General features: G+C 34.3%; 1 protein-coding gene and 1 long non-coding RNA gene across 2 annotated transcripts in view; one reads left to right on the forward strand and one right to left on the reverse strand.

The window, feature by feature from the left end:
* Nucleotides 1-27169, reverse strand: part of LOC132436186 (uncharacterized) — a 593708-nt gene that overhangs the window by 425090 nt on the left and 141449 nt on the right. The window lies entirely within an intron of this gene.
* The window catches only part of RBBP8 (RB binding protein 8, endonuclease), an 83177-nt gene that overhangs the window by 13519 nt on the left and 42489 nt on the right, over nt 1-27169 (forward strand). The window contains exons 4-7 of the mRNA XM_060028782.2: nt 901-943; nt 5588-5683; nt 16749-16861; nt 22980-23046. Coding sequence (XP_059884765.1) covers nt 901-943; nt 5588-5683; nt 16749-16861; nt 22980-23046 — 319 coding nt within the window. The remainder of the gene's footprint in view (nt 1-900; nt 944-5587; nt 5684-16748; nt 16862-22979; nt 23047-27169) is intronic.

Below are 27169 nucleotides of genomic sequence, written 5' to 3' on the forward strand. Positions count from 1 at the left end.
TGTGGGATATTGATGAAAAAGAGTCCTGTTATATATCTCTAGCTTGCTTTCCAAAAGAATTGTGCTAATTTATAATACCTCCTGCAAAGCATGGCAGTGTAGTTTTACAACACTTTTATCAACACTGGGTATTATAATTTTTATAATTTTGCTAAGTAATTTTTTGGGTTTGGATTTATATTGCTAGTGGTGTTGGATATATTTTCATGTTTGTTTAATGGCTGTTTTTCTCCTTTTAATTATTGTTTCTGAGACTGAGGAATGTCACTCTTATTTTGTTCATATCCTTTCTTGCAGTCTCAATGCTCATCAGCCTGCTTTCTTAACAGTAATTACCCAAGTCCCATAGGCAGTGGTCTTCTATTTTGTATTGGACTCAATTAAAATTAAAAATACATATAACACATGTAATACATATCTTGAGCTAAAAACAGTACTGCCTTATGTTAAGTACTTTTTTGTAAGCAATTGTGTTCCTAGTCCCGGACTTCCTGACACAATCTGTTTTAATCCCAGAAGATTTGAGCCTACATAAGCACTATTGCTGTTATCAAAATACATAGGCTATGCCAGAACATAAACCTTCATTTATAGTGAACTTCTAATTATATGCTTGCCCATGCTATTGGGAAGTAACCCACTTTAGGTGGAGAAAATTTCATTCTATTTGGCTGTCATACAATAGACTAAGAGCAATAATGTTGCAAATACTCTTTTGTGACCTAAGGGTGCAAGTGAGGGAAATACACTTTTCAAACTAATGGGACCTGGCTCATTGTTCAGAGGCCAGGCTCAAGTAACTTAATAGTGTAGCATTAGATTCATAAAGAAACTTAGATTAACTGCTTTTGAAACGATAAAATGTATAAATAAAATACTGAGGATTTTTTTCTTTTTCAGGTTTACAAGTAAAAGTAACCAAACTGAAAAAGGAACGAATTTTGTAAGTATCAGCATATATAACACTGATGTCCTATTTATAAAGTAATTGATATTGATGTCCTATTTGAATTCAGTGTTTTATTTATAAGGAAGTTAGCTTTACTTAGTGTGGACCTTGTGTAGTTGACAGCAAGTTATTCAGAATTCTAAAGGAAAAAGAATAATTTTGAGTATAATCTTAGTTAATATTTGCATATATTTATATTTTAACATAATTTTAATATGTGTATAATCTTTTTCCTTAAAATATTTATTAAGATGGAAACTGATCTATAAATCATTTTGATCTGTTAATGGCATTTTTTTCTCAACTATGATTGATACCTGGAATTTAAGATACTACAAGATGGGGAGCAGAATAAGTCTGGGATTTCTAACTCATATAAGAAATGGGAACTAAATGGATATTCTGAGACCCCTTTTAACTAATTTGAAATTACCAGCAGTTCCCCTGAATTGTTTTGGTTATTAAGCCCAGAATCAGATCTGATTTTCTAAGTCAGGAGCAGATTTTACTCGCGGTTCTTTAGACCTTCCGCATTCAGGAATCTGAAACAGATGGCATAATAGAATGTTATTACTTATAACAAAAATTAATATCATGTGACTAATAATAATTGCATTTGCTTTACAGTATATACCAATAGGTCTCAGTTCCTTCATATTCTAAAGCTTCCAAGACTGTAACCAGAAGCTGGAGTTACCAACCACTCATCAAAACACACCTCACTATTTTTGCTATTATAATCTGAAAATAGAAATTGTGAAGTTTTCCATTACACCTGTAAAGTCATGTTTGGAAGATGACCTAGATACAGAAATGAGAAATCATAAATTTTTAAAACAGTTTTTTTGAAGAATAATTTTAGGATTCTTAATTACTGACACTTTTAAATGCTTTGCATGTTGAAAATGTACCTGTTCCTACCTTAAAGGTGTCATTTTAAACATTTAAATTTAGGATGTATATCTTATTAGTTTATCATATTTTCTTACTGTGAGACCAAAAAAACACCAGAAGGGACTTTTATGGTAAAGAAGATGTATTCTTTCACATAGAAGGCCCAAAGTAGGGAGATTCTAGGACTGGTTATCACTTACTTCTATCTTTCTTCTCTGCCATCTGTAGTGTTCAGACTTGCCCTGTTAGTCTTGATTCACTTCAGTATGTCAAGCTGGCCGTCATCATTCTAGTTATCACTTGCACAACATCTTTGTGTCCTTTTATTTTTACTAATTATAAAGATTTGTCAGAAGCAGCCCCCAGCAGACTTCCTCTAACTCATTGACAATGTTCATTCCTAAATAATAACTGGCAAAGAGAATTGAATTAACATGATTGGCTTACACTAATTATGACACTACTTTATATGTATTCCAGGATTAAGTGAATAAGTAAGTATATTGTTGATAAGGAGACTTTTCCTCAGTGGTGAAATTGTTTTTGAGTGGTTTGAGATTAAACATTATGAAATACACTTATTCTATTGTTTTCATCTTCACCTTTGCTTATAGCCCAGCTAGTGATGGTGGCTACAAGCATTGTTAATCAGAAGATGAGTATGTACTATCAGTGACTTGGTATGCTGATTTAACACATACTACACTAAATAGCTAATTACTGTTTGTTGGAGTTATTCTACAAGTCTTCTCTTTTATATATAATAATACTGTATAGGAATTCTTGTTCCCTCTTACCATTATAATACCCAAAGTGTAATATTTTGGAGTTGATCAGTAGTTAGACAGTGAGCTCTTTATATTGTACCTTGGTTCAGTGTTGGTAAATGACCTTATAAATCCTAGATTAACAACCATTGATTAGAATGACATCCTTTAGAATCAAAATGTTGGTCAGTTTTTAGAAACATTGTGTTTGCTATATGATTTTATATTTTAAACTACATTCACTAAATGTTTTTGAAGGAATTTAGTTTTATTAAAAATGGATCGTTCTTGTAGACCTAGTAATTTTACTTTCTAAAATGTTACTATTTTAAATGATAGATTTATAGCTGTAGAATAGTATTTCCTCTTAGCTAGAATCAGAATCATTTTCCTGCAGATTGAATGATTAGGCATAGTTAGAAATGATCTAGGGCCTTCCTGGTGATCCAGTGGTTAAGAATCCGCCTTCCAATGTGGGGGACGCAGGTTCGATCCCTGGTCAGGGAACTAAGATCCCACATGCCACGGGGCAACTAAGCTCGCGCACCACAGCTACTAAGCCCACACACCACAACTAGAGAGCCCACGTGCCACAACTAAGACCTGATGCAGCCAAAAACAATAAAAATAAATCTAAAAATTTTTTTAAAAGATCTAGATTTGGGCTTCCCTCGTGGCGCAGTGGTTGAGAGTCCGCCTGCCGATGCAGGGGACACGGGTTCGTGCCCCTGTCCGGGAAGATCCCACATGCCGCGGAGCGGCTGGGCCTGTGAGCCATGACCGCTGAGCCTGCGCGTCCGGAGCCTGTGCTCCGCAACGGGAGAGGCCACAACAGTGAGAGGCCTGCATACCACAAAAAAAAAAAAAAAAAAGATCTAGATTTGCTTATAACAAATGTACTTTTTTTTAACTGAGACTTTTTATCCCAAATGTATTTCTCCATACCTCTCCATACCTCCATACCACATGAAAAACCTTTAATTCGTAAATGACTGTTGAATATTACTTTATCAAAAATCACCTAAAACATTTCTGAATCTTAAAGAGTGGAAACACAGCTGGTTGTTCAGTAGGTGATAATAATGGTTTACTTCACTGTATAGTTCTCAGTCATTTGATCCTCTTAGCAACCTTTTAATATATATTGTAATTACTCTGTACCTGCCTACCTTAGGTAGCTTGGGGTTACACATTTTGGAAGCATGGGTAAGTAACTAAATCCCCTGAGTAATCAGAGAATTAAAGGGATGCTTTATTTTGTAGAAGGATAAGTCATTGCATTGTGGGACCAAGAACTCAGATTTGCCTGTATGACCATAACTCTCCTTTCCAAGTATATTTTATGATAGACAGTCAGGGTACAGTAACAGGATGTCTGGTCTCCATATTGTTAGAACAGCTTTATTTGTGAGGTATCTCAGTCCTAGGGATTCCCACCTGGAAGAAGCAATTAGAAAAGAAATCAGTAACTGTACTATATTTGTCTATCACTTAATTGCTTCAGACTTGTGTTTTGATGATAGTTGTCTCTGCACATGACTAATGCTCCTCTTTTACACAGATTCATTTACAAAATTACACATGTATCAATAGAAATGTTGACTGTTGAATACTTCCAAAATAGGATCAGTGAAAACCTAGTGCTGCTTCTGAATTAAATACATTTTCTAGAAGTATTAGAAAATTTTTTTATTATTAGCTTCAGCTATCTATTACTTCCAAAATTTCATATATATATATACATATGCTACCAGAACAATATTTGTTGTATAGCAGGAGGCCATTCTTAGATGTATTGGCTTTTCATTCAATATCAAATATTCAATCAGTATATAAGAAGTACCCTCGTATTGGTATCTGACATTTTGACTTAGTTGTTTTGCTCGTCTGTTTTGTTGCCAGTGATATTACATTCTACGTTTCAGCAATTTTGACACAGTCATTTGGACATCTCCTTTTTCTGGCAGACTGGTTTGTCTCCTTTATTTGATTTGATATTTCAGACCCTGGAGAGGGCTGGGAGAAGATATTTGAACCACGGTGTTATCCTATATTTTCAGATTCCAGATGACACAGAGAATCCTGATTCAATTTCTAATGGGCTTTCATAGAATTAAAATATATGCATACTTCATATATGTGATTGTTTGAAGTATAATGATGGAGAGGTAAAATATGGCACAACCTTGGAAGGTAACCAGGTAGTTTACTAGAAGAAAATTTTAGGTGTCTTTCTTTTTTCCTGACTAAAATCAAAATGGTAAATACTTAAATAGAACTTACTGTGTGCCAGTACTGTTCTGTATGCTGTATATTCATTAGTACTTAGTCCTTGCAAATGTCTCATGAAGTAGATACTACTAATGTATCCACATTTTTTGAGGCACAGAGAGTTTAGGTTACTTGCACCAGCTCACACAGCTGGTACGTGACAGCTGAGATTCAAACCTAGGCTTCAGGATGTAGGGTTTGTGTACTTCTACTTCACAGTAAACCCTGGCTTAAAAGTAATACCAGGTAAAAGTTTAAGCAACACAAAAATTAGTAAAATAGAAAGTACAAATCCCTCATAATTGGAATAGGAATGATATGAGTGGAGTTACCTATTTACATTATTGAATGTAGATAAAATAATTAAAAAAACAGTAAGTGTACATTTTAATAGCAATTTTGACAATGTTGAGTCAGTGGTGGCATCAGAATTTACTCCTTCATCTGTGTTCCAGCATTGTATAATGAATACCTGGTGCTTAGGAAGATACTTCTGTAGAACATACAAATACTGCAGAGCAAATTCTAGTATAATTTGAACTCTGATTAACAAGATATTCAAACCTCACCTTCTAAATTGTTTGTTTTGATATAACGAATTCATAATATGTAAGTGGTGAGATCATGCTTTGGAGTTCTTAATGACAGAATAGTCTTGTTAGAGTATTTTTCCATTAAAAAAAATGACTTATTTCTTGACTTTTAGAGATGCACAGAGACTAGAAGAATTCTTCACCAAAAATCAACAGCTGAGAGAGCAACAGAAAGTTCTTCATGAAACCATTAAAGTTTTAGAAGATCGGTGAGTCTGGTTCTTGGGTCTTCTTGTGTAAGAGGTGATTTCCCTCTTAATAGAGAGTATACATTGGTTTTCATTTGTAATCAGTTCTGAGACTTAAAGTGATCTTTTTTCCAACTCTATGTCAACTTTGGATAAATATTTTATGAAATTAAAACAAACTTACAGGTTTGCTTTTTCATTAATTACAGCAATCACATCAATTTACCCTTTAAATGACGTTTCTTTATCTGGTATTTGTTGTAGGACAAGCTCAAGAGTAGCAGTGTTCTAATGCATTTGATGCTTTCATTCCATTTTTACTTCTAAGTAGGTGGAAACTGCTTCACAATTCTCTTCCTGTCTTCTTTTTTTTTAGTTTATTTATTTTATTTGTTTATCTTGGGCTGTGTTGGGTCTTTTTTGCTGCGCGCAGACTTTGTCTAGTTGTGGCAAGCAGGTGCTACTGTTAGTTGTGGTGCACAGGCTTCTCGTTGCAGTGGCTTCTCTTGTGGCAGAGCATGGGCTCTAGGCACGCGGGCTTCAGTAGTTGGAGCACGCGGACTCAGTATTCGTGGCTCACAGGCTCTAGAGCGCAGGCTTAGCTGCTCTGCGGCATGTGGGATCCTCCCGGACCAGGGCTCGAACCCGCATCCCCTGCATTGGCAGGCGGATTCTTAACCACTACACCACTAGGGAAGCCCTATTCCTGTCTTATTTTCTTACTCCTGCCACTCTCTTTTCTTCCTTGCATATTTCTCCACTTTCAAGCATTCTAGGGATTCTTTTTACTGAGTATTCCCAAGATAATGCCTTTTACTTCACCTCATGTACAGACTTTTTTCTTTCCCACTCCTTTGAGGTTAACACTCTACATTAGAAAAGGCTTTCAGATTTTGCTGTTTTCCCTTGTCTGAACTGTAAGTGCTATTTAGGAACTTGAACTATTTATAGCAAACTATGTTTCTTGCTTTTTTTATTTATAGTTAATATTTTTCCATTATTTTCATTTCTGTATATGTTACAGGAAGGCTGGTGGTTTGAATTCGCCACTCTGTCTTAGTGGTGGAATAATCTAATATTCTGCATGATGCAAACTAAAGTTGAGTACTCTTCCTTCCATGACTGCTATCTCAGTGGATGCACATTTACTGGAATAGGCAGCCTATTGTGGGAAAAGGCTCCATATGCTTTGGAATCATAGATATGAATCTGAATTCCAACTTCACACTATCTTCTTAATTGAATTCAACAATTAATAGTTGAGTACTTACTACGTTCCAGGTGTTGTTCTAGGGGCTAGGAATACTATCCTTAGTATGTCATGGAGCTGATACTTAATTTTCAAAGATTGGGAGTGGGCCTGCAAATAAGATGATTTCAGATTACAAGAGCTGAAGAAGAAATACAAATGAATTATGTAATTGAGTGACTACAAGCATTGGGAAATGAAGGGCTACTGATGGATGTCAGGGATGACCTTTCTGAGGAGGTGCCATTAGAACTGAGACCTGAGTGATACAAAAAAGAGCCATCACTTGAAGAACTGAAGATAAGAAGAGGACAAATGCAAAAGCCTATGGTGGAAATAGATTTTGAAATATTTGAGGAGTAGGGCATCCACTGTGATTCTAAATGAGTAAGAGGATGAATGATAGATAATATTGGAAAGGTGGGAAGTAACTAAATTCTGTAGGGACATCAGAAAATTTGGATTTTAATTGCATTGGGAAGCCATTGGAGGGTTTAAGCAGGGGAATGCCAAAGGGATACGAGCAGGTACTGACAGCATCTGTTATATCCAAATGTAGATGTCGAGTAGGTAGTTGCATATGTAAGTCTGGAACTAACGGGAGAGGTTAGAGCTAGAGAAACAAATTTGAAAATCATCAGCTGTATAGAAACAGCATTTAAAATCTTGGGACTTGATAAGATCTCCTAAGGACATCTTTAAAAGTATAGGAAAAGAATAGAAGAGGGCTCAGGGCTGAATCCTTGGACATACTAACTAAGGTTTAATGAAGAATAAGGACCAGCCAGCAAAAAAGATTGAGAAAGGAATTAGCAGAGTAGGAGAAAAACCAAGAACATATGGCGTGGCACTAATAATACCTTCTTCACAGGGCTGTTTTGAACGTTAAATGAGGTAATGCAAGTAAAAATACATAATGGAAGCTTAAAAAGACTTACAATATCCCTCCTGTTTGGTGAATATGATTCCAACCTCTAGTGCTCTAGTCTGTACACACAGCCAGACTAGTCCCTCTCTCAAGCTGAGAATCTGGAAACTAGAAAGCCATCTGTCCGTCTCACTCTTCCCTAGTCCAGGATCAAAGAGGAAATCATCAATTACTCTTCCTTCAGTGTGGTGCAGCATTTCCTTCTATTTTCTCTGGATATGTAGTACAAGATTGAGCAGGAAGGGTGGAGAGCATATCTTTCTCAGCCTTTAACTCTCCATTGATTGAAGCACTTCCTTCTCTTACTTCACCATATTTTTTCTCTCATCTCTACTGCTCCACTACTTTCTACAAGCGATGAGGTTCTTCCTTCCATATAATAATGGTAGTAATGGCAAGAGATTAGGAACTTTCTTTCTGTTCAGTGATTCCCAAGGATAGAAAATTTTAAGTCTTGAGTTCTCTAAGAAAGCAAACATCAAGATGACATTAGATATTCAAGAGATTTTGGGAGGAAACACACCTGTAAGGTAAATGAAGAAGGAGCTGGAGGAGACTGGGAGAGTTGTGAGATGTCCATGCATCTAACCCTTTTGAAAAAGAGAGAAAAAGGAAGGTCTTAGACTGCACTGCAGTTTTAAGAAAGCTTTGGCAAGGCCAGTGGGGAGTTCTGGAGCCATGGTATCCCTGCTCTACTCATTCATTGGCTGGCTTCTCACTGTGGGATGCCTGGTATGTTCACCTGTTTGGCGGGTGAAGGATTTCAGAGCACAACAGCTGGAGCCGGTGATTTTACTTCCCACAATAGGAGATACGTTTTCATGGTTGCCACACTCAAAGACTGATTGCGTTTATTTCCAGCATTCTTTCTGTTCAGTTGATCATTAGCAAGTTGTTTAGGACTCAGTACACTGAAAAAAAATCACAAGGTAAGGTTTTCATTATGTTTCACACGAAGTGGCTTAATACAGTGCGCTCTCCATTTCATCCCCAAGATACAGTGTTCTTCATCTTAGCTCTTGAAGACACTCCTTTCTAATATCTTCAGAACATTTCTTCACTTTATGATTTAAAGTTTTGGCTGTTCTTTTATTCTTTGCATCTTGTGCTTCTCTTCTTAAGTGAATTTTTCTTCTCCAGGCTCATTCTGAGAAGAAATGTTAGTGGATGTGTGCCCCTACCCTTCCCATTGAAGTATTTTCTAAATTACCATCCTTTATTCGGTTAATATATTTAATTGTTAAAATTATCATTTTTATTCTGCAGTTTTTAAAATCTAGATTTTCTTTTTACCATCTATTTTCACTAATTTCAGGTGGATGTCACACTTCTGTGCTGTTTCTTACCCTAAATGTTCTCTTGCCTTTCATTCTGTTCACCTTTACATTTTTAGGTAGGTGGGCCTATAATTCATTACATGGTATTAATCTGGGGGTGGGAAAAGGAGTGTAGCTCATTTCTTTATTCACATGCTTTTTCTTTCCTTTCTTTAAATCTGAAATTTCCTTCTGGGATTACTTTAAGATTTGTCCCTCATTTTTTGAAGCTTCATTTAATGAAACCAAGAACAATGTAGATCTAATCATTTTTTTAATGTAGGATCTGCTAGTTGTGAGGGCTCACGTTATACCCATCCTTCCAGCACTTAATCTTTACCTTAACACTGTGCGGTAGATGGTAAATCTGTTTTACAAATGAGGAAACTATGCTGACAAAGAGTTAAGAAACTTTCCCAGGATCACATAGTTAATGGATAATTAGGTTAAATTTGCCCCTCAAACTTCCCAATTTCTACTGTTTGACGATGCCTTGTCTGTGTGTTGTCTTAATTTTATAAACGTTTAAATGAATACAACTTAACTGATTATCTCAAAGTATTTATGCTTGATATAAAGTTACCAAAACAAGTACTCTGAAATATTAAGTCTTTAACATTATCTAGTCTTATTTTTTTGGAGGGTTGTTTTGCTTGGTTTTGGTTATTTTTCTTTTAAATTGCTACTAACTAAATCCTGCCTTTTAAATGTCAAAGTAGGTAACGTTTAGTAAAGTTCTGCCTTACTTAAAATTTTACTTTAATTTTGTCATATGTAAAAATGATAATCCTAGAGCAAGCTTTAAATATCTATAAAAATTAATGTTTTGCTGAGACCTTTTAAAAGCAACATACATTTTGTTAAAATTTCTAAATGGTAATTCTGCAACTTGCTGTTTACCCTTCATAAGTTGAAGCGTTTCTTATTTCTTATGCTCACATTATGAAAACATCAGATGTTTAGATGAAAGGAATTATTCGGTAAAGATAAATTAGATAATAAAAAGTTCTAATTTAATGTGGCTTGTTTGTGTTTTACTAGTACTGTTATTACATTACTATTTACAGGAACCATTTACAGGTTCCCTCAAGAAACTAAAGTATTTCCTTAATCTAAGGAACAGTCACTGTACTGGATAGAAGGCATTTAAAAAAGAAAAATCTGAACAAAGCAGTTAAACCATAGTTGTCTGATAGATTTTAATATTTTAAAAGCATTTTTGTCAATATTAGGAAACTCATATTTCAACTGTTGTTAAAAGGGAAAATTGGTACTCATAATCAGAGGATTTGTGGTTCTTTATTTTTGAAATACTGACCAAATGTCTTCTTTTGTCTTGCTAACTCTTCTTACTTATGGATTTGAATTTAAATGTATTCTTCAGGAGACCTTCCCAGACTTCCTAGACTCGACTTAGTTGTGCTCTGTGGTTTCATAGTACCATGTATTTCCACTTTAATGTTGTGAGTCATACTTTATTGTAATTACTTTTTATTGTCTTTCTTTTTTTAGTACACTGTAAACTCTTTTAAAGAAGTGACATTATCTTGGCCACTGTTGTATTTTAGCACTTACAGTACTCACTGTAGGTGTTTAGTAAAACCCTTTTGAATGAAAATGAGTAAGTTTGAGGAAATCTGTTTAGGGTATAGCAAACAGTTGAGCATACTTGTTTATCTGGTAAGTTTTAACTGAAAACTGAAATCTTTTCTTTCTTCATCTCCGTGAACAGGCTGGAATATAACTCAGAATGCATGATACTTTCAGCCCTTACAAGTAGAATTACTCTTCTTTCCCATTTACCTGTTTATAGCTACTGAAATTGCATTCTCCTGTGAAATTGAGGCTGTTTTTTCTTTCTCTGACAGCAGCAGTTGAAGATAGGCAAGAGGAAAACAGTAGAATCCTGCTGATGGAATAGGAGCTAGCCTGTTTTCTCACATTCATTTAAATTTAAGCTAGGATCAGTGAACAATCAAGAGTTGACTCTTTTTCACAGGTATTATCAAGAGTGGCAGTTAACTGGAGAAAACTAGATGTAATAAACAAGTTAGGGAATATTGTTTCATTTTATAACTGTTTATACCAGTGGCATTTTTAAACTTGGAAACTAAGGGTTTCAAGAGGTTGTCTAACATGATATCTTATGACATTTTAATATATCAGTTGATTTCTTGGAAACAATAAGGTGTTCAGTTTTCAATGACAAAGTGGTAGGGTGACATTTGAATACTTAATTAGGATTGATTAATGCCATTTAACTCCTTCAGTGTTTTTCAGTGACCTTTCAGTGTCAGTGCTCTTTTTGGCCTCTCTAGCTTAGTAGTTCTGTGTATAAATTATTTACCACAATCAGGTCAACTATTTGAATGTTTATTGCATGAATCTCAAGCTATTAATTTGAATAGATCTTAAAAGAGAAATATAAAAGTGAAATGTGAAGTATTTTAAACCAATAGTTAAAACTGAGTTTCTTTTTATAACAGTTTAACAATGTCTTGGTTTTGGAATAGTTTAGAGAGAACTTTATTCTTATTTCCTTTGGAATTTTAAAGGCATAAATAGACTTTACTATTAGCTTTGGAAATGCTTGAAAGTCTGAAAACATTAAGTGTTACAGCAGAAAGATAAGAAGGTGTACGTCCTTAGTACCTCAGTTCTCAAAAAAATTTTATGTAAAGTTTACTAGAATATATTTCTGTTAAGTTAAAATGCTATGACGAGGCTTCCCTGGTGGCGCAGTGGTTGAGAGTCCGCCTGCCGATGCAGGGGACACGGGTTCGTGCCCCGGTCCGGGAGGATCCCACATGCTGTGGAGTGGCTGGGCCCGTGAGCCATGGCCACTGAGCCTGCACGTCCGGGGCCTGTGCTCCGCAATGGGAGAGGCCACAACAGTGAGAGGCCCATGTACCGCAAAAAAAAAAAAAAAAAATGCTATGAAGAAAGAGGAGTATAACGTACTATTTAGCTGATTTTACGTTTTTCCTTTTATAATTTTTATTCAAGTAATACATGTACATTACAAAGTTGTATAGTTATCATCAACCAATAGTTTCCTGTTCCACTCTTTCCCACCCATGCCTGTCCCAGGTTTTAGTTCTCCAAAGTTCTAAATGATGTGTTTTCACTTCACTTGATTTATCAACTTGAGACAATAGTTGTTTACTTCTTGCTATGAAGAGGAATAATTTTTCCCTCCCTCACCTATTTTTGAAGTTATTTTAGTGCTGTTTTCTTTTTGGACCTTAATACATACATTTATGCAGATATACATATTTACATAAAGATATTTTAGAGAGAGAGGTCTGAACAGTCTCCCTGAACTCACCTCTGTATCACAGGAGGATACTGATGCTTTCACCCTTACCTGCATCACTCTTCCTCTCTTGCTACCTTCTGCCTTGTGTTAGCTGAACCAATAAATATTGACAAAGTTGATAGTTGCTATGTTCTTTTCTGTTACCAGATTTCAGTCCCTTGTATTTTGTTTACAAGTTGATAGTAGAAGTTGGAAAATAATGAACAATGTTTATTTATTGACTATTCAGTGCTGAGCCAGGATTCATTTCCTTCTCTATAGATCCATTGTCATGACCCCTGTGCCACTCAAGGAGAGTGTTTCTAATGTCCAGGTCAAATAGATTCTTTTCTACTCTGTCCCAAATCAGTTGCTCAAGTCACCCTATAACTGTATTATGATAACGACGTACTTGTATAAGTTTGCTTTGTTTTTTTTAGAATTTCTAACTACCTTTTTTCTTACTGAGATTAGAAATGTTTTCCTCATCGTGTCATTAATATTATTTAATGCCTGTTATTCTATTTGATTATAATCTTTTTTGTTCTTTTTCTTGAAGACATACTTTTTGGGCTGAAAAACTTTCTTTACTAATTTGGACCATTTACTTTCTAGGCTGTCCTACAACAGCAATTCTGGAATTTCTCTCACTGGATCCCTACATTAATTCCATTACTTCTTTCAACTCATGTTAGTCAACAAATATTTATGGAGCTCCTGTCTTGTGCCAGGCACAGACCTTGAAGATATACTAGTATACATGGTTGGAAAAATGTGGGCCTGTTTTTCCTTTTTTTTTTTTTTCCCCTTATAGCTCACCCACAAGTAACTGCTTAAAAATGCACAGGAAGTAAATTTTCAAAGAGTCTTGCATATCTGAGAAAATGTTTTTATTTTACTATTGCATTTAGATGGTATATTGACTGGATATAAAATTCTAGCTTGAAAATAGTTTTCCCTCAAAACTTTGAAGACATTTTCTCATTGTCTGTGAGCATCCAAAGCTGTCATTCTAATGTTCATTCCTTTATAGGTAATAGATTGTTTTCCCTTTCTGGAATGTAAGATCTTTTTATCCTAGTTCTGAATTTCATAATCGTGTGTGTGTGTGTGTGTGTGTGTGTGTTTCCTTCATTGTGCTGTCCAGTCATCCTGTTAACTTGAAGACTAGTATCTCTTAAGATACTATTTTTGTCTATTATTTCCTCTCTCCATTTTTATAGGTTCTTTCTTTCTGGAGCACTTCTTAGTCATAAACTGATCCTTTACAATCTTTTGTCTTGTTTTTGTTACTTGTTTTTTTCCATGTTCTGGGAGATTTCTTCTATTTTACTCTCCAACCCTATTATTGAAGCTATTTTGGTAATCACATGTTTAGTATCCAAGAACTTTTTATTGTTTGTTGATCATTTATATGTACGTGTGTGTACGTGTACCCTTTTCTTGTTTTATGTCAACATCACTTCTCATTTTTCCAGGGATACTAGCTCTTTTATGTTACTGGTTTGTTTCATACACTGTTGATCTTTGGTTGTCTGTATTTAGTAGTGTATGACCGCAATGAATTTTCTGCATTAGACTACATATGGTATATGTAGACTGCTTTTAATTGTCTATCTGTTTTACCCCAGCCATTCCCAATTCTCCTTCCCCCAGGAGTTTTCCTATGAATAGGAAAGTCAACTGAGGACTCTGTATATGTTATGGGAGCTTTACTTTTCAATAAGAAAATGAGGAGCTATCCTTTGACCTGGGTAGGATTTTAGACTGGGGCACTCACTCAGCTACAGCCCTATTATTATAATTTCCCTTGTGATTTCTTCTTTAACTCATTGCTTATTTGGAAGTGCATTGTTTTTAAGATTCACATATTTGTGAATTTTCCTTCTTTTTTGATTTTTAATTTAATTCCATTGTGGTGAGAGAACATACTTTGTCTGATTTCAGTGCTTTTAAACTTATTGAGACTTGTTTTGTGACCTAGAAAATAGTTTGTCCTAGAGAATGTTCCAAGTGTGCTTGAGGAGAATGTGTGTTCTGCAGCTGTTGCCTGGAGTGTTCTGTAGATGTCAGGTAGGTTTAGGTGGTAGTGTGTTCAAGTCTGCTATATCTGCTGATTTTCTGTCTGTCTTGTTCTATCCACTATTGAGAGTGGAAGTCTATAACGGTTATTGACGAATTTATATATTTCTTTCTTCAATTCTGTCAGTTTTTGCTCTGCATATTTGGGGGCTTTCGTGTTAAATGTTAATTGTTATATTTCTAATAAATTGACCCTTTTGTTATAGAATTCACTGTCTCTAGTAACACTTTTACCTTAAAGTCTCTTGTTTGATACTAATTAATTAATAACCAGCTCTCTTTTGGGTTTTGTTTGCATGGCATTTCTTTTTCCATCCTTTTGCTTTCAGCCTATTTGTATCTTCAGATCTAAAGTGTGTCTATTGTAGACAGCATATATTTAGATCTTATTTTTTTGTCCTGACAGTTTCTGCCTTTTGATTGGAGTGTTTAGTCAATTCGTGATTAATGTTATTGATGTGGTTGGATTTATGCTAGTCGTTTGGCTTTCTGTATGTCTCAAGTCTTTTTTGTTCCTCTGTTCCTGTTTTTTTGTACCTGCCCCCACCTTGCTCTTTCTATAACTCCTATTATTGATATGATGGACCTTCTAGGATAATCTTCTAGTTTTTTATCTTTTCTCAATTTAATTTATTTAAATTGAAATAGCCACATGTGGACTGTGGCTACTGTTTTGGACAAGAGTTCTAGACTTCTCCCATTGTTAGCCTACAATTCAGCATTCTCAGGTCAGTTTCTATTTGTCCGCCAGCTCCTTGCTTTTTAATTTGTTTGTTTTTCTTTCCCATTCTCCCAGTTCTCATAGTCTTGTGTCTTGAAAAATATACACAGATCTTTACTGTAGTTTAGTGGGATTTGGGGAGGAAGCGACAGTAGATGCAGATGTTCACTTCGTCATCTTTACTTAGATCTTGATTGGCCTAATTCCTGTTCTGGAATGTACTCCAATTAAACCATGTTGCCCAATGCTTTATTCCTTCATTCTAGAAATTTTAGTCCTATTAATGCAACCTATGATCTATAATCTTTATTTTTTACATCCATATCAACACTGTTGATATGAGTTTTACTTTTATATAAAAATCTCTAGGTTCTTTTTGTTTGTTTTAGTTGTATAGTTTTCATGTTTTGTCGCCTTATTTTAAAATTCATGGCATGTACTACCATGCTATGACTTCCTTAGACACTCACGTACTTAGTATCTTATTGACTTAGGTCATTGAGTTAAAATGATTATCTTAGATTTTATATTTTCTAAATTCCTAATGTGGGATATGTGTCATTTTTTTTAACCATATTTTTTCCTGGTTATATATATAATGAAATTAGAGAAATTTTGAAAAATATAGCAAAACACTAAAAAGAAAATCTTCTGTATTACTGGTACCTACAAGATAACTGTATTAACATTTTGAAATACACCTTTCTCTCCATCACCCACCCCTCCTGTGTAATATATGTATTTCCCTTTTCCCTTCAGCACTCACAAATAATTAGTAAAAGCTATTTTGTAATCTTTTTTCTTTTTTTAAAAAATAGTACACTGTGAATTTCTACTAACACTGGAGTCTTTTTTTAATGCTGAAAAGAGCATTGCTTTTTTTTAAACTTTGTATTCTTTGACCTTTAGTATTCATTCAACTAAAACTTGGTTGTTGAACACTCATTATGTGTTATATGCTATGCTAAGCAGATGCAAGCTTGCTTAAGATAAAATTCTGTCCATTGGTATGAGACAGGGTTCATGTTTTGGCTCTAATAAATTAAAACAAGGGAGCTTCAATAAATAAGTTCCCTTGAATAGAGTTTAAAATTGGCAGATTTTTACAGAATTGCAGTCTGTAGAAAATGATGTAGCATGATTTCAGCCTGTTTGGGAATATGTTAAAGGTATAATAACTAGTTAATTTTCTCTGTATTTTCCAAGTAAATTCTTTAGTTCTTCATAAAATTTAAAAATCTTGAAATTCAAATATGAATAAGTATCTTTTAGTAGTTGAAAAAATTTTTTAAATTTCAGTTTTATTGAGGTATAATTGACAAATAAAATTATTTTTTTAAAGTATTTATCATGGTGATTTGATAAATGTATATATTGTGAAAGGATTTCCACCATCTGGTTAATTAACATATCCATCACCTCACATATTTTTTTGTTTTTTGATGAGAACATTTAAGTTCTACTCTGAAAATGTTTTGTTTTTGTTTTGTAGATTAAGAGCAGGATTATGTGATCGCTGTGCAGTAACTGAAGAACATATGCGGAAGAAACAACAAGAGTTTGAAAATATTCGACAGCAGAATCTTAAACTTATCACAGAGCTTAGTGAGTTTACTTTCTTCATTTATTAAGTATGTAAAGCATAGTATGCTATTGTTAAAACCTGTTATTAAATTGGTTACAATCAGATGGATTGTTTACATATGTTTTTCTTTATTTAAGCAAAAGTTCAAATGTTGTTTTTTCCCTTTTTGTAGATTTAATCTCATGCTTATTTTAGTAAGAAATAGGGTACAGAAAGGTTGTGTAGATACTGTCCTCGTTGGCCTTAAAGTCTCACCAGCTATAAGACAAGAAGCAAATTTTCTTTGGTTATATCCATATTTGCTTCTTTGGTTTTATTTCATATTAATTCAACTATTTATATTTAGTAAATTTAAACACAAAGCAGACAATTTAGTGTTCTACAAAGGTGTATTTTTTTTTTATTTTCACAATTTTTTTGGACACACTATTACAAGTGTACCATTTTTAGTTTAGTCTACTTACCATTTTATGTAGGACTTTCTTACATTTATCTTCTTTTCCAAACTAATTTGGTATTTTGACTTTTTTTTCTATTAATTATATTGCTGTCCTCTGGTTACTCAAGCAAGAATATATGAATGTATGCTGATAGTTTTAAAAAAAGATAGAAGGAACATAGTTATATTCTGCTCCCAGAGGTAACTACTATTAAGTATATAATAAATATCTTTACAGGTCCAGATTTATCTATCTTTCTGTTTGTCTCTTTCCCTCATTTTACCCCCTCCTCTATCTTCTCTTTTAAATTTTTAATGGGATCATATCATACTTCTTGTTCTGACATATGTTATTTTATTTTAGACTATATATTAGAAGTCTTTACATGTTTATATGTTTGTTTATATATTTAGACCCATAGATTCTGTGGTGTGTATGAATGAATGCATGCATGAGTTTATTTAGGAATATAAGATTATCAGTGAGTAGAAAACTATTACATTTCAATAGATATAGTTGAGATCCACAATTATATTACCATTAGTACTTGAAATAATCTGCAGTAATGTCTACATGTCTAATAGATTTCTAGCAACTTTAACTGTCTGAAAAATAGCCCAAAACTCAACAAGCAAAAACCCTAGGTATTGAGGAATAAGACAGCATTCTTTTTAATGGCTGCATTGTGTAGATGCCATTTATTTACCCATTCTCATATTGATGAACAAGTCAATTTTTTGTTTGAGTGTTTGAGAATTTCAGTTTCCCTACACTCTCTTCAGTTTTGTGCAAAAATGTATTAATTGACAATATCCAGTTCAGTGGGTAAAGAATGATATACCTTTTTTTTTTTTTTTTTTTTTAACATCTTTATTGGGGTATAATTGCTTTACAATGGTGTGTCAGTTTCTGCCCCATAACAAAGTGAATCAGTCATACATAAACACATGTTCCCATATGTCTTCCCTGTTGCGTCTCCCTCCCTCCCACCCTCCCCATCCCACCCTGATATACCTTTTTAATATTAGCATTCTCTTTATTACTATTCAGGTCAATTATCTTTTTACTTGATCTTCAGTTTGCATTTCTTCTTGGGTGAATGGTTTGAATATCCTTTGTCTAATTTTCAGATAGATAAAATACTTCATGAGTTCATGTTGAAAATTCAAATTCAAGACTATAGAGCTTTTGCTAACCTCTTCTAATAATATCTGTATCCCCTTTCTTCCACACTGAGAATCATGGTTCTCAAGGACACAGGGATGATAGAATTAAAATATCCCCTAACTACTCATTTTTTAATCTCATATTATAGCACAATAGTCTTAGAATAATACCACTAATAATACCCCCAATGTGATTACTGAAAAGTTCAGGAAAACTAATTTTACATTAAAATGAGCAACAGGAAAATCATTGAGGTCAAATCCCAAACAAAGTTATTTTATGAATAAAAATACTAAGGGCTTCATGTTTATGAATTCTTGTTGTTTCTATATTGTTGCTACTTCCCCCCCCGCCCCACCGGCCTGCCTCTCTTTTTTGTTCTTACTTTTTCCAGGTATTGCATTTTGAGGATATTTATCTTGTTATTTCATCTTTATTTTATCCTTTACTTTGTTTTTAAACTCTTTATTTCTATTTTTTTGATCAACCTTGAAATTTTACCATGCTTTCCTAAAATATAAAGATACTCTCTTCTGAATAGTACAAGGACTTTAAAACACTTTCACTCTGATCATCTCCTCCATTTACATATTGTTTATGGCCTGTATTTTTTTTTCAGCACTGCAAGTTAGAAACTTTTTAAAAAATTACCTTATTCAGACAGTTTTTAAAAGACTTAACTACATGTGCAGCAGTTTCTTTGCTTATTGTTGCTTTTTACATCTCACTTTTCTTCTGGTATTATTACCCTTTCTGATCTTTCTTTTTTTTGGCCATGCCACACTGCACAGCATGCGGAGTCTTAGTTCCCCCAAGTAGGGATCAAGCCTGCGCCCCCTGCAGTGGAAGTGCAGAGTCATAACCACTGGACCACCAGGGAAGTCCTGAGATTCATTCTGGAAAGTTCCTTTAGAGGATATTTGTTGGTTCTAAACCCTCAGTTTTTATCCTCAATGTTTTTATTTCACTGTTATTTTTATAAGGCTATTTTACAGGATAACAATTATTTTTCTCTGGCTACTATTAAGATTTTTTCCTTAGTTTTTGGTATTCTGTAGTTTTAGTGCAATTTCAAGTAGGTTTTTAAGAAAAAAGTCTGTTTAGTATACATTACAAAATCTGTTTAATCACTTCTTAAATCATATCTGTAAAACTGTCGGCTACTAGCTCTTCAAATATTGTGTCTTCTCCATTCTCCTTATTTGGGGGTTATGATGAGACCTTGTCATTTGATCCTTTGGTCTCTTAACATCTCTTTCCTATTTTTTGTCCCCTCATTTCACTCTGCTGCATTCTGGGTAATTTCTTCAGCTTTCTTGTTTATTATACTAAGTTCTTCAGCTCTGTTAAACTGAGTTATTTTATTTCAGTAACCAAATTTTTCATTTTTAAAAATTCTGTTTGGTTCCTTTTCAAATCTGTGTAGTCTTTTTTTTAATGAAATTTCTTAAAAATATAGAAGAGTAAGGAGAATAGTAAGGAACCCTCATACACCTATCACATAGATTTAACAGTTGTTCATATTTTGCTGTATTTTCTTCTTTTTGAACTGAAATATTTTAATGTCAATTACATACATCAGGAGATTTTTCCCCTACATACTTGGATAATTTATACCTAACCACAATACCACTACCTTGCCTACCAAAGATTACCCATAATTTTCTCTAATATTGTTTAAGAGCTGGTCCATATTCATATTTCTACAGCTGTCCCTCTGTTTGCAACAGTTTTGTTCAAACCTGCCAATCACAGATCACACATTGCATTTGTCTTTTAATCTGGAATAAGCTCCCTTCCTATTTTTTTCTTTTATGACATTGACTTCTTGAAGAAGTAGGGCTGTTTTCCTAAAATTATGCCACCTTCTGGATTTTTCTCATCATTTTCTTTATCTTGTTTCTTTATTTTCTATAAAATAGAAATTGTATCTGAAGGCTTGATTAGGTCCAGATTAAACATTTTTGACAGCAGTATTTTATAGGTAAAATTGTCTACTTTATATTGTATCATATTAGGATATAGATATTGTCAGGTTATTCCACTCTCTGGGATTGGTGGCCACATTTCTCCATTATAGAGTTATATTTTCCCCCGAGTACCACCAAGTAGTCTAAATTGGGAGGATGAATGTGTGATACTTTGAAATCTTGCAAAAATACAATTCTCCCTCAATCTTTCTTTAATGGTTTTAATATCCATTTGTGATTCTGGCCTGAATCAATTATTTAATAACAGACTATAAAATGATAATATTCCATTTCTGTTATTCTTATTCTTTATCAGCTGGCATTCTTCTGTAAACAAGAATTCTCCCTCATCAGTTTGGGGCTATTGGTTACCGTGGGATGTCGTTCCTACTTGAAAGGCATGATACATCTTAATGTTTTCCCTTTAATTGCCAGTTTTCAGAGTAATATCTTGTATAATAGTTACCTAAATGGTGACAAATAAGGTTTTTTTTTTAACATCTTTATTGGAGTATAATTGCTTTACAATGGTGTGTTAGTTTCTGCTTTATAACAAAGTGAATCAGCTATACATATACATATATCCTCATATCTCCTCCCTCTTGCTTCTCCCTCCCACCCTCCCTGTCCCACCCCTCTAGGTGGTCACAAAGCACTGAGCTGATCTCCCTGTGCTATGCAGCTGCTTCCCACTAGCTATCTATTTTATATTTGGTGGTGTATATAAGTCCATGCCACTCTCTCACTTCGTCCCAGCTTACCCTTCCCTCTCCCCATGTCCTCAAGTCCATTCTCTACATCTGCATATTTATTCCTGTCCTGCCCCTAGGTTCTTCAGAACCTTTTTTTTTTTAGATTCCATATATATGTTAGCATGTGGTATTTATTTTTCTCTTTCTGACTTACTTCATTCTGTGTGACAGTCTCTAGGACAAATGAGGTTTTGTGTGTTGTATATGTTAAGTTTCATTTTGCTTTTGACATGAATGGAGCTTTCTCTTTTCTGAGCATAATAGACGTGTAATTTTATATATTCAGTGTGTGTCATTCAGTTATGTTCATTATTTTTACTGATGCTCAAATTTTCTCAATCTTGTCTGTCTACTCATTTTTGGTAATCACTTTTATCATGTTAGTTTTGAGCCTTCCATCTTTTAAATCTTTAAACATTTCATTATCATATAATTCTGTTATCTGAAATACTTGGGAACCTATATATGAGTTATTTTCTACTGACTCTAGTGGTAAGTGAATTCAGATCACTTTGGCTCCATTCCAGGAGTTCAGGCTTAAACTGGAAATCTCAAGTTCAGTCCCTCCACCAGTCCTGATACCAGTATCCGCTTGCTTACACTGCTTGGGTTTTAGCTCACAATTTGTTTTGTTTTTGTTGTTGATTGTGGTGGTGGAATGGGAGGCTCTTGAATTTCTCTTCCTATGTCCAGCTCAGTTGTCCTTTTGAATCCTTTCCTGATTTTTCCAACAGCTCAACCTAACCTTTTTCTCCTTGGAATTTCATTTTTTCTCCTTGGAATTTCATTTAGTGTTTTATCTGTACCTCTCTAATGCCCTTATCACTTTCAGTTGTAAAAAATATGTTTATATAATATCTTGTCTCTCATTAGACTACATTTTCCTCTAGGTCACTGTCATATCTTCAGGTTTTTGTTTTGTTTTGTTTTTTTCCAGATCCTCCACAGGAGGTAGTTTAGTAACCCTCACGTATTGATATATAGTCAACAAATTTTTATTTACTCAGTGTAAGAAAATATGTTTGGATTTGTAAACCACTAAATTATTAACAGATTTTTGGAGTATGATTAACTTTCTTTCTGAGAGGTTAATTGTACTTACTCTGACTTGATTCCTTTGATATATTTCTCCTCGTAAAACACATGCTTAACCAGTGACATAACATCAAGGATTGATAATTTTGTGCTGGCAGCAGTAGAAATTATAGCCCAAAACTGAGTTTCTGCTTTATAAATAAGGATGGATAGGAAAATTTCGTCAAGGTAGATTCAAACAAGGAGATACTACTTCAATGGTATATTTAAGTTACTGATACCATAATTATTAATGAATATATTAATATATATTATTAATGAATGAAACATAGAGTATGACTAAGGAAGAAAATTTACTTAAGTGTGCTTATGTTATAAAAATTACACTGATATTCAGTGTTATATTTTATGATCAGATTTATTTCAAGATAAGTGGTGTTTGAAATTAGTAGGACTGAGTAACCAGATGGAATGCTTTCTTGTGCTCAGTATGAATAATTAAACTATACTCCCCAGTACATGAGGTACTCTTTCTTTTTTGCCCACAAGCACTACATAGAATTATCAGTTAATCATTTATGTGGAACTTGCACAACATGAGATGTAATAATCACTACCTAGTAACAAATTAGTTTTGAACAGTAGCATTAACCCTAACATCATGACTTAGAATTTGAAATCCTAATTCTCCATGATTGTTGCAACTGTTGAAAGAACCTGACATACATCTTATTATAGCTATAATTTGTGCTTTCTTTTCACATTATATTTAAGTGAATGAAAAGAATACTCTACAGGAAGAAAACAAAAAGCTTTCTGAACAGCTGCAGCAGAAAATTGAGTAAGTATTTTTTCTTAATTGTGGCAGAAAATTGAATATTTTCCCCTAGCTTCTCTTTCTTCATTTTACTTAGCTTTTTGCAAACTGTAAAGATATATTAAGAGTTAAAGGTTTCATTTTTAAAAGTTATAAAGTATTCTGCAAATGAAAATATAAAGAAAATCACTATATTTTTGTTCTGGGAGTATATATGAAGGGTGTGTATGCATCTCTTAGCTTAGTGTGTGAATACATAAAAATCAAAACATTTTAATTTAAAGCACTTTAATTTTTATAACTTTATTATAAATAACAAATCATTCAAATAAATTATTTGAAGTACGTATATTTTAAGTATTTGAGTTTTGTTACCACCTTTCTAGCCCTGTCCCAGAAACTTTATAAAAGCAATCTGAATAATTATTTCCTCTTATACACTTCTCAGGCCTGGAGAACTTCCTCCTTTCCCTCTCCCCCAATTTCTCATAATAAAAATAATAACTTTTATCTTGTGTTCTAGTTACTCTTCTTTGTGTTTTATGTTTATTATTTCTAATCCTCACTGTGACTCTTCAAGGTAGTTTTATCAACTCTACTTTATAGATGAGGAATCCACATCTTAAAAAAGTCAAGTAACTTGCCATGGTCTCACAACTAGTAGATAATGAGACATCACTCAGAACCCCATCTTCTGACTTAAAAGCCTCTGTTCTTTCCATTATTTGACAGCGTCTCAAAAACAGAATCTTTTTCTGGGTCTAGTCTGACTGATGCCAAGCAGAGTTATGGCCAGTTCTTAGTTCCCATTTATGTAAAGCTTATATAATATTTTTTAAAAGTTAGGATTCAGGATAATGTTAATGGTTTATAGGGTTTTAAAGACTCTGTTGCATCTGAGTGGACATCTACAAAAACTTTGCTAAACTATGTAGACGTAACATTATTTTGGCTTACGAGTACTTACTGTCTTATGTATAAACACATCACGAGTGGAATTTGATATTTCTCCCATGTTATCATGAATATTGGTCCAATATTCAGCCCACTGAATATTGGTAGTCAAAGAGAATTTTGAGAGGGGATAATAGATGAGGAAAGAAGGCTATCAGGCCAGACTGAGGTTATCAAACATGTGTGTATGAAAATGTCAACCCTTTCTCATTTTACTCATGCTGCATATTGAAGTGTAGCTAGAAAACAAATTCAGTTTTTTCTATATGATTCCAAAACACAGAGTTTTTCTTTTTGAAAAGCTACAACCTAATCTCACTTCAACTGACAAGATACTTTTTATTACAGTCCTTATTTGTCCCACTTCCTGTGAGCATTCCTATGCTTCACTGTGATAATATCAGTGTGTGTGACTACAGGATGATACCTCAGGCTCCACTGGAGGTGTTTTGTAACAAGCTGTATATGCTCTGCATTACCCTTCTTTTTTTTTTTAATAGATCTTTATTGAAGTATAATTGCTTCACAATACTGTGTTAGTTTCTCTTGTACAGTAAAGTGAATCAGCCATGTGCATATATATATCCCCATATCCCCTCCCTCTTGAGCATCCCTCCCACCCTCCCTATCCCACCTCTCTAGGTCATCACAAAGCACCAAGCTTGTCTCCCTAGGCTATGCTGCTGCTTCCCACTAGCTATTTTACATTCGGTAGTGTATATATTGTCAGTGCTACTCTCATATCGCCCCAGCTTCCCCCTCCCCTACTGTGTCCTCAAGTCCATTCTCTATGTCTACGTCTTCATTTCTGCCCTGCCACTAGGTTCATCAGTACCATTTTTTTTTTTAAGATACCATATATATGTTAGCGTACGGTATTTGTTTTTCTCTTTCTGACTTAACTTCACTCTGTATGACAGACTGTAGGTCCATCCACCTCACTACAAATAACTCAATTTCGTTTCTTTTTATGGCTGAGTAATATTCCATTGTACATATGTACCACATCTTCTTTATCCATTCATCCCTTGATGGACATTTAGGTTGGTTCCATGTCCTGGCTATCGTAAATAGTGCTGCAGTGAACATTGTGGTACATGTCTCTTTTTGAATTATGGTTTTCTCAGGGTATATGCCCAGTAGTGGGATTGCTGGGTCATATGGCAGTTCTATTTTTAGTTTTTTAAGGAACCTCCATACAGTTCTCCATGGTGGTTGTATCAGTTTACGCTCCCACCAATAGTGCAGGAGGGTTCCTTTTTCACTACACCATTTCCAGCATTTATTGTTTGTAGACTTTTTGATAATGGCCATTCTGACTGGTGTGAGGTGATACCTCATTGTAGTTTTGATTTCTCTACTAATTAGTGATGTTGAGCATCTTTTCATGTGCCTCTTGGCCATCTGTACGTCTTCTTTGGTGAAATGTCTGTTTAGCTCTTCCGCCCATTTTTTAATTGAATTGTTTGGTTTTTTGATATTGAGCTCCAAGAGCTGTTTATATATTTTGGAGGTTAATCCTTTGTCCATTGATTTGTTTGCAAATATTTTCTCCCATTCTGAGGGTTGTCTTTTCATCTTGTTTATAGTTTCCTTTGCTGTGCAAAAGCTTGTAAGTTTAATTAGGTCCCATTTGTTTATTTTTGTTTTTATTTCCATTGCTCTAGGAGGTGGGTCAAAAAAGATCTTGTGTGGTTTATGTTAAAGAGTGTTTTTCCTATGTTTTCCTCTAAGAGTTTTATAGTGTCTGGTCTTACATTTAGGTCTTTAATCCATTTGGAGTTTATGTTTGTGTATGCTGTTAGGGAGTGTTCTAATTTCATTCTTCTACATGGAGCTGTCCAGTTTTCCCAGCACCAGTTATTGAAGAGGCTGTCTTTTCTCCATTATATATTCTTGCCTCCATTGTCATAAATTAGGTGACCATATGTGTGTGGGTTTATCTCTGGGCTTTCTATCCTGTACCATTAATCTATATTTCTGTGTTTGTGCCAGTACCATACTGTCTTGATTACTGTAGCTTTGTGGTATAGTTTGAAGTCGGGGAGCCTGATTACTCCAGCTCCGTTTTTCTTTCTCAAGATTGCTTTAGCTGTTCAGGGTCTTTTGTGTTTCCATACAAGTTGTAAAATTTTTTGTTCTAATTCTGTAAAGAATGCTATTGGTAGTTTGATAGGGATTGAATTGAATCTGTAGATTGCTTTGGGTAGTATAGACATTTTCACAGTATTGATTCTTCCAATCCAAGAGCATGGTATATTTCTCCATCTGTTTATGTCATCTTTGATTTCTTTCATCAGTGTTTTATAGTTTTCTGAGTACATGCATTTCATCTCCTTAGGTAAGTTTATTCCTAGGTATTTTATTCTTTTTGTTGAGGTGTTAAATGGGATTATTGCCTTAATTTCTCTTTCTGATTTTTCGTTGTTAGTGTATAGCAATGCCAGAGATTTCTGTGCATTAATTTTGTATCCTGCTACTCCACCAAATTCATTGATTAGTTCTGGTAGTTTTCTGGTGGCATCTTTAGGATTTTCTATGTATAGTATCGTGTCATCTGCAAACAATTACAGTTTTACTTCTTCTTATCCAATATGTATTCCTCTTATTTCTTTTTCTTCTCTGATTGCTGTGGCTAGGACTTCCAAAACTGTGTTGAGTAAGAGTGGCGAGAGTGGCCATCCTTGTCTTGTTCCTGATCTTAGTGGAAATGCTTTCAGTTTTTCACCATTGAGAATGATGTTTGCTGTGGGTTTGTCATATATGGCCTTTATTATGTTGAGGTAGGTTCGCTCTATGCCTCTTTTCTGAAAGTTTTTATCATAAATGGGTATTGAATTTTGTCAAAAGCTTTTTCTGCATCTGTTGTGATGATCATATGGTTTTTATTCCTTAATTTGTTAACATGGTGTATCACACTGATTGATTTGCACATATTGAAGAATCCTTGCATCCCTGGGATAAATCCCACTTGATCATGTGTATGAACCTTTTAATATGTTGTTGGATTCTGTTTGCTAGCATTTTGTCCAGGATTTTTGCATCTGTGTTCATCAGTGATACTGATCTATAATTTTCTTTTTTCGTGATATCTTTTTCTGGTTTTGATATCAGGGTGATGGTGGCTTCGTAGAATGAATTTGGGAAAGTTCCTCCCTCTGCAATTTTTTGGAAGAGTTTGAGAAGGATGAGT

This window comes from Delphinus delphis, chromosome 13 (genome assembly GCF_949987515.2).
Source record: "Delphinus delphis chromosome 13, mDelDel1.2, whole genome shotgun sequence".
Lineage (NCBI taxonomy): Eukaryota > Metazoa > Chordata > Mammalia > Artiodactyla > Delphinidae > Delphinus > Delphinus delphis.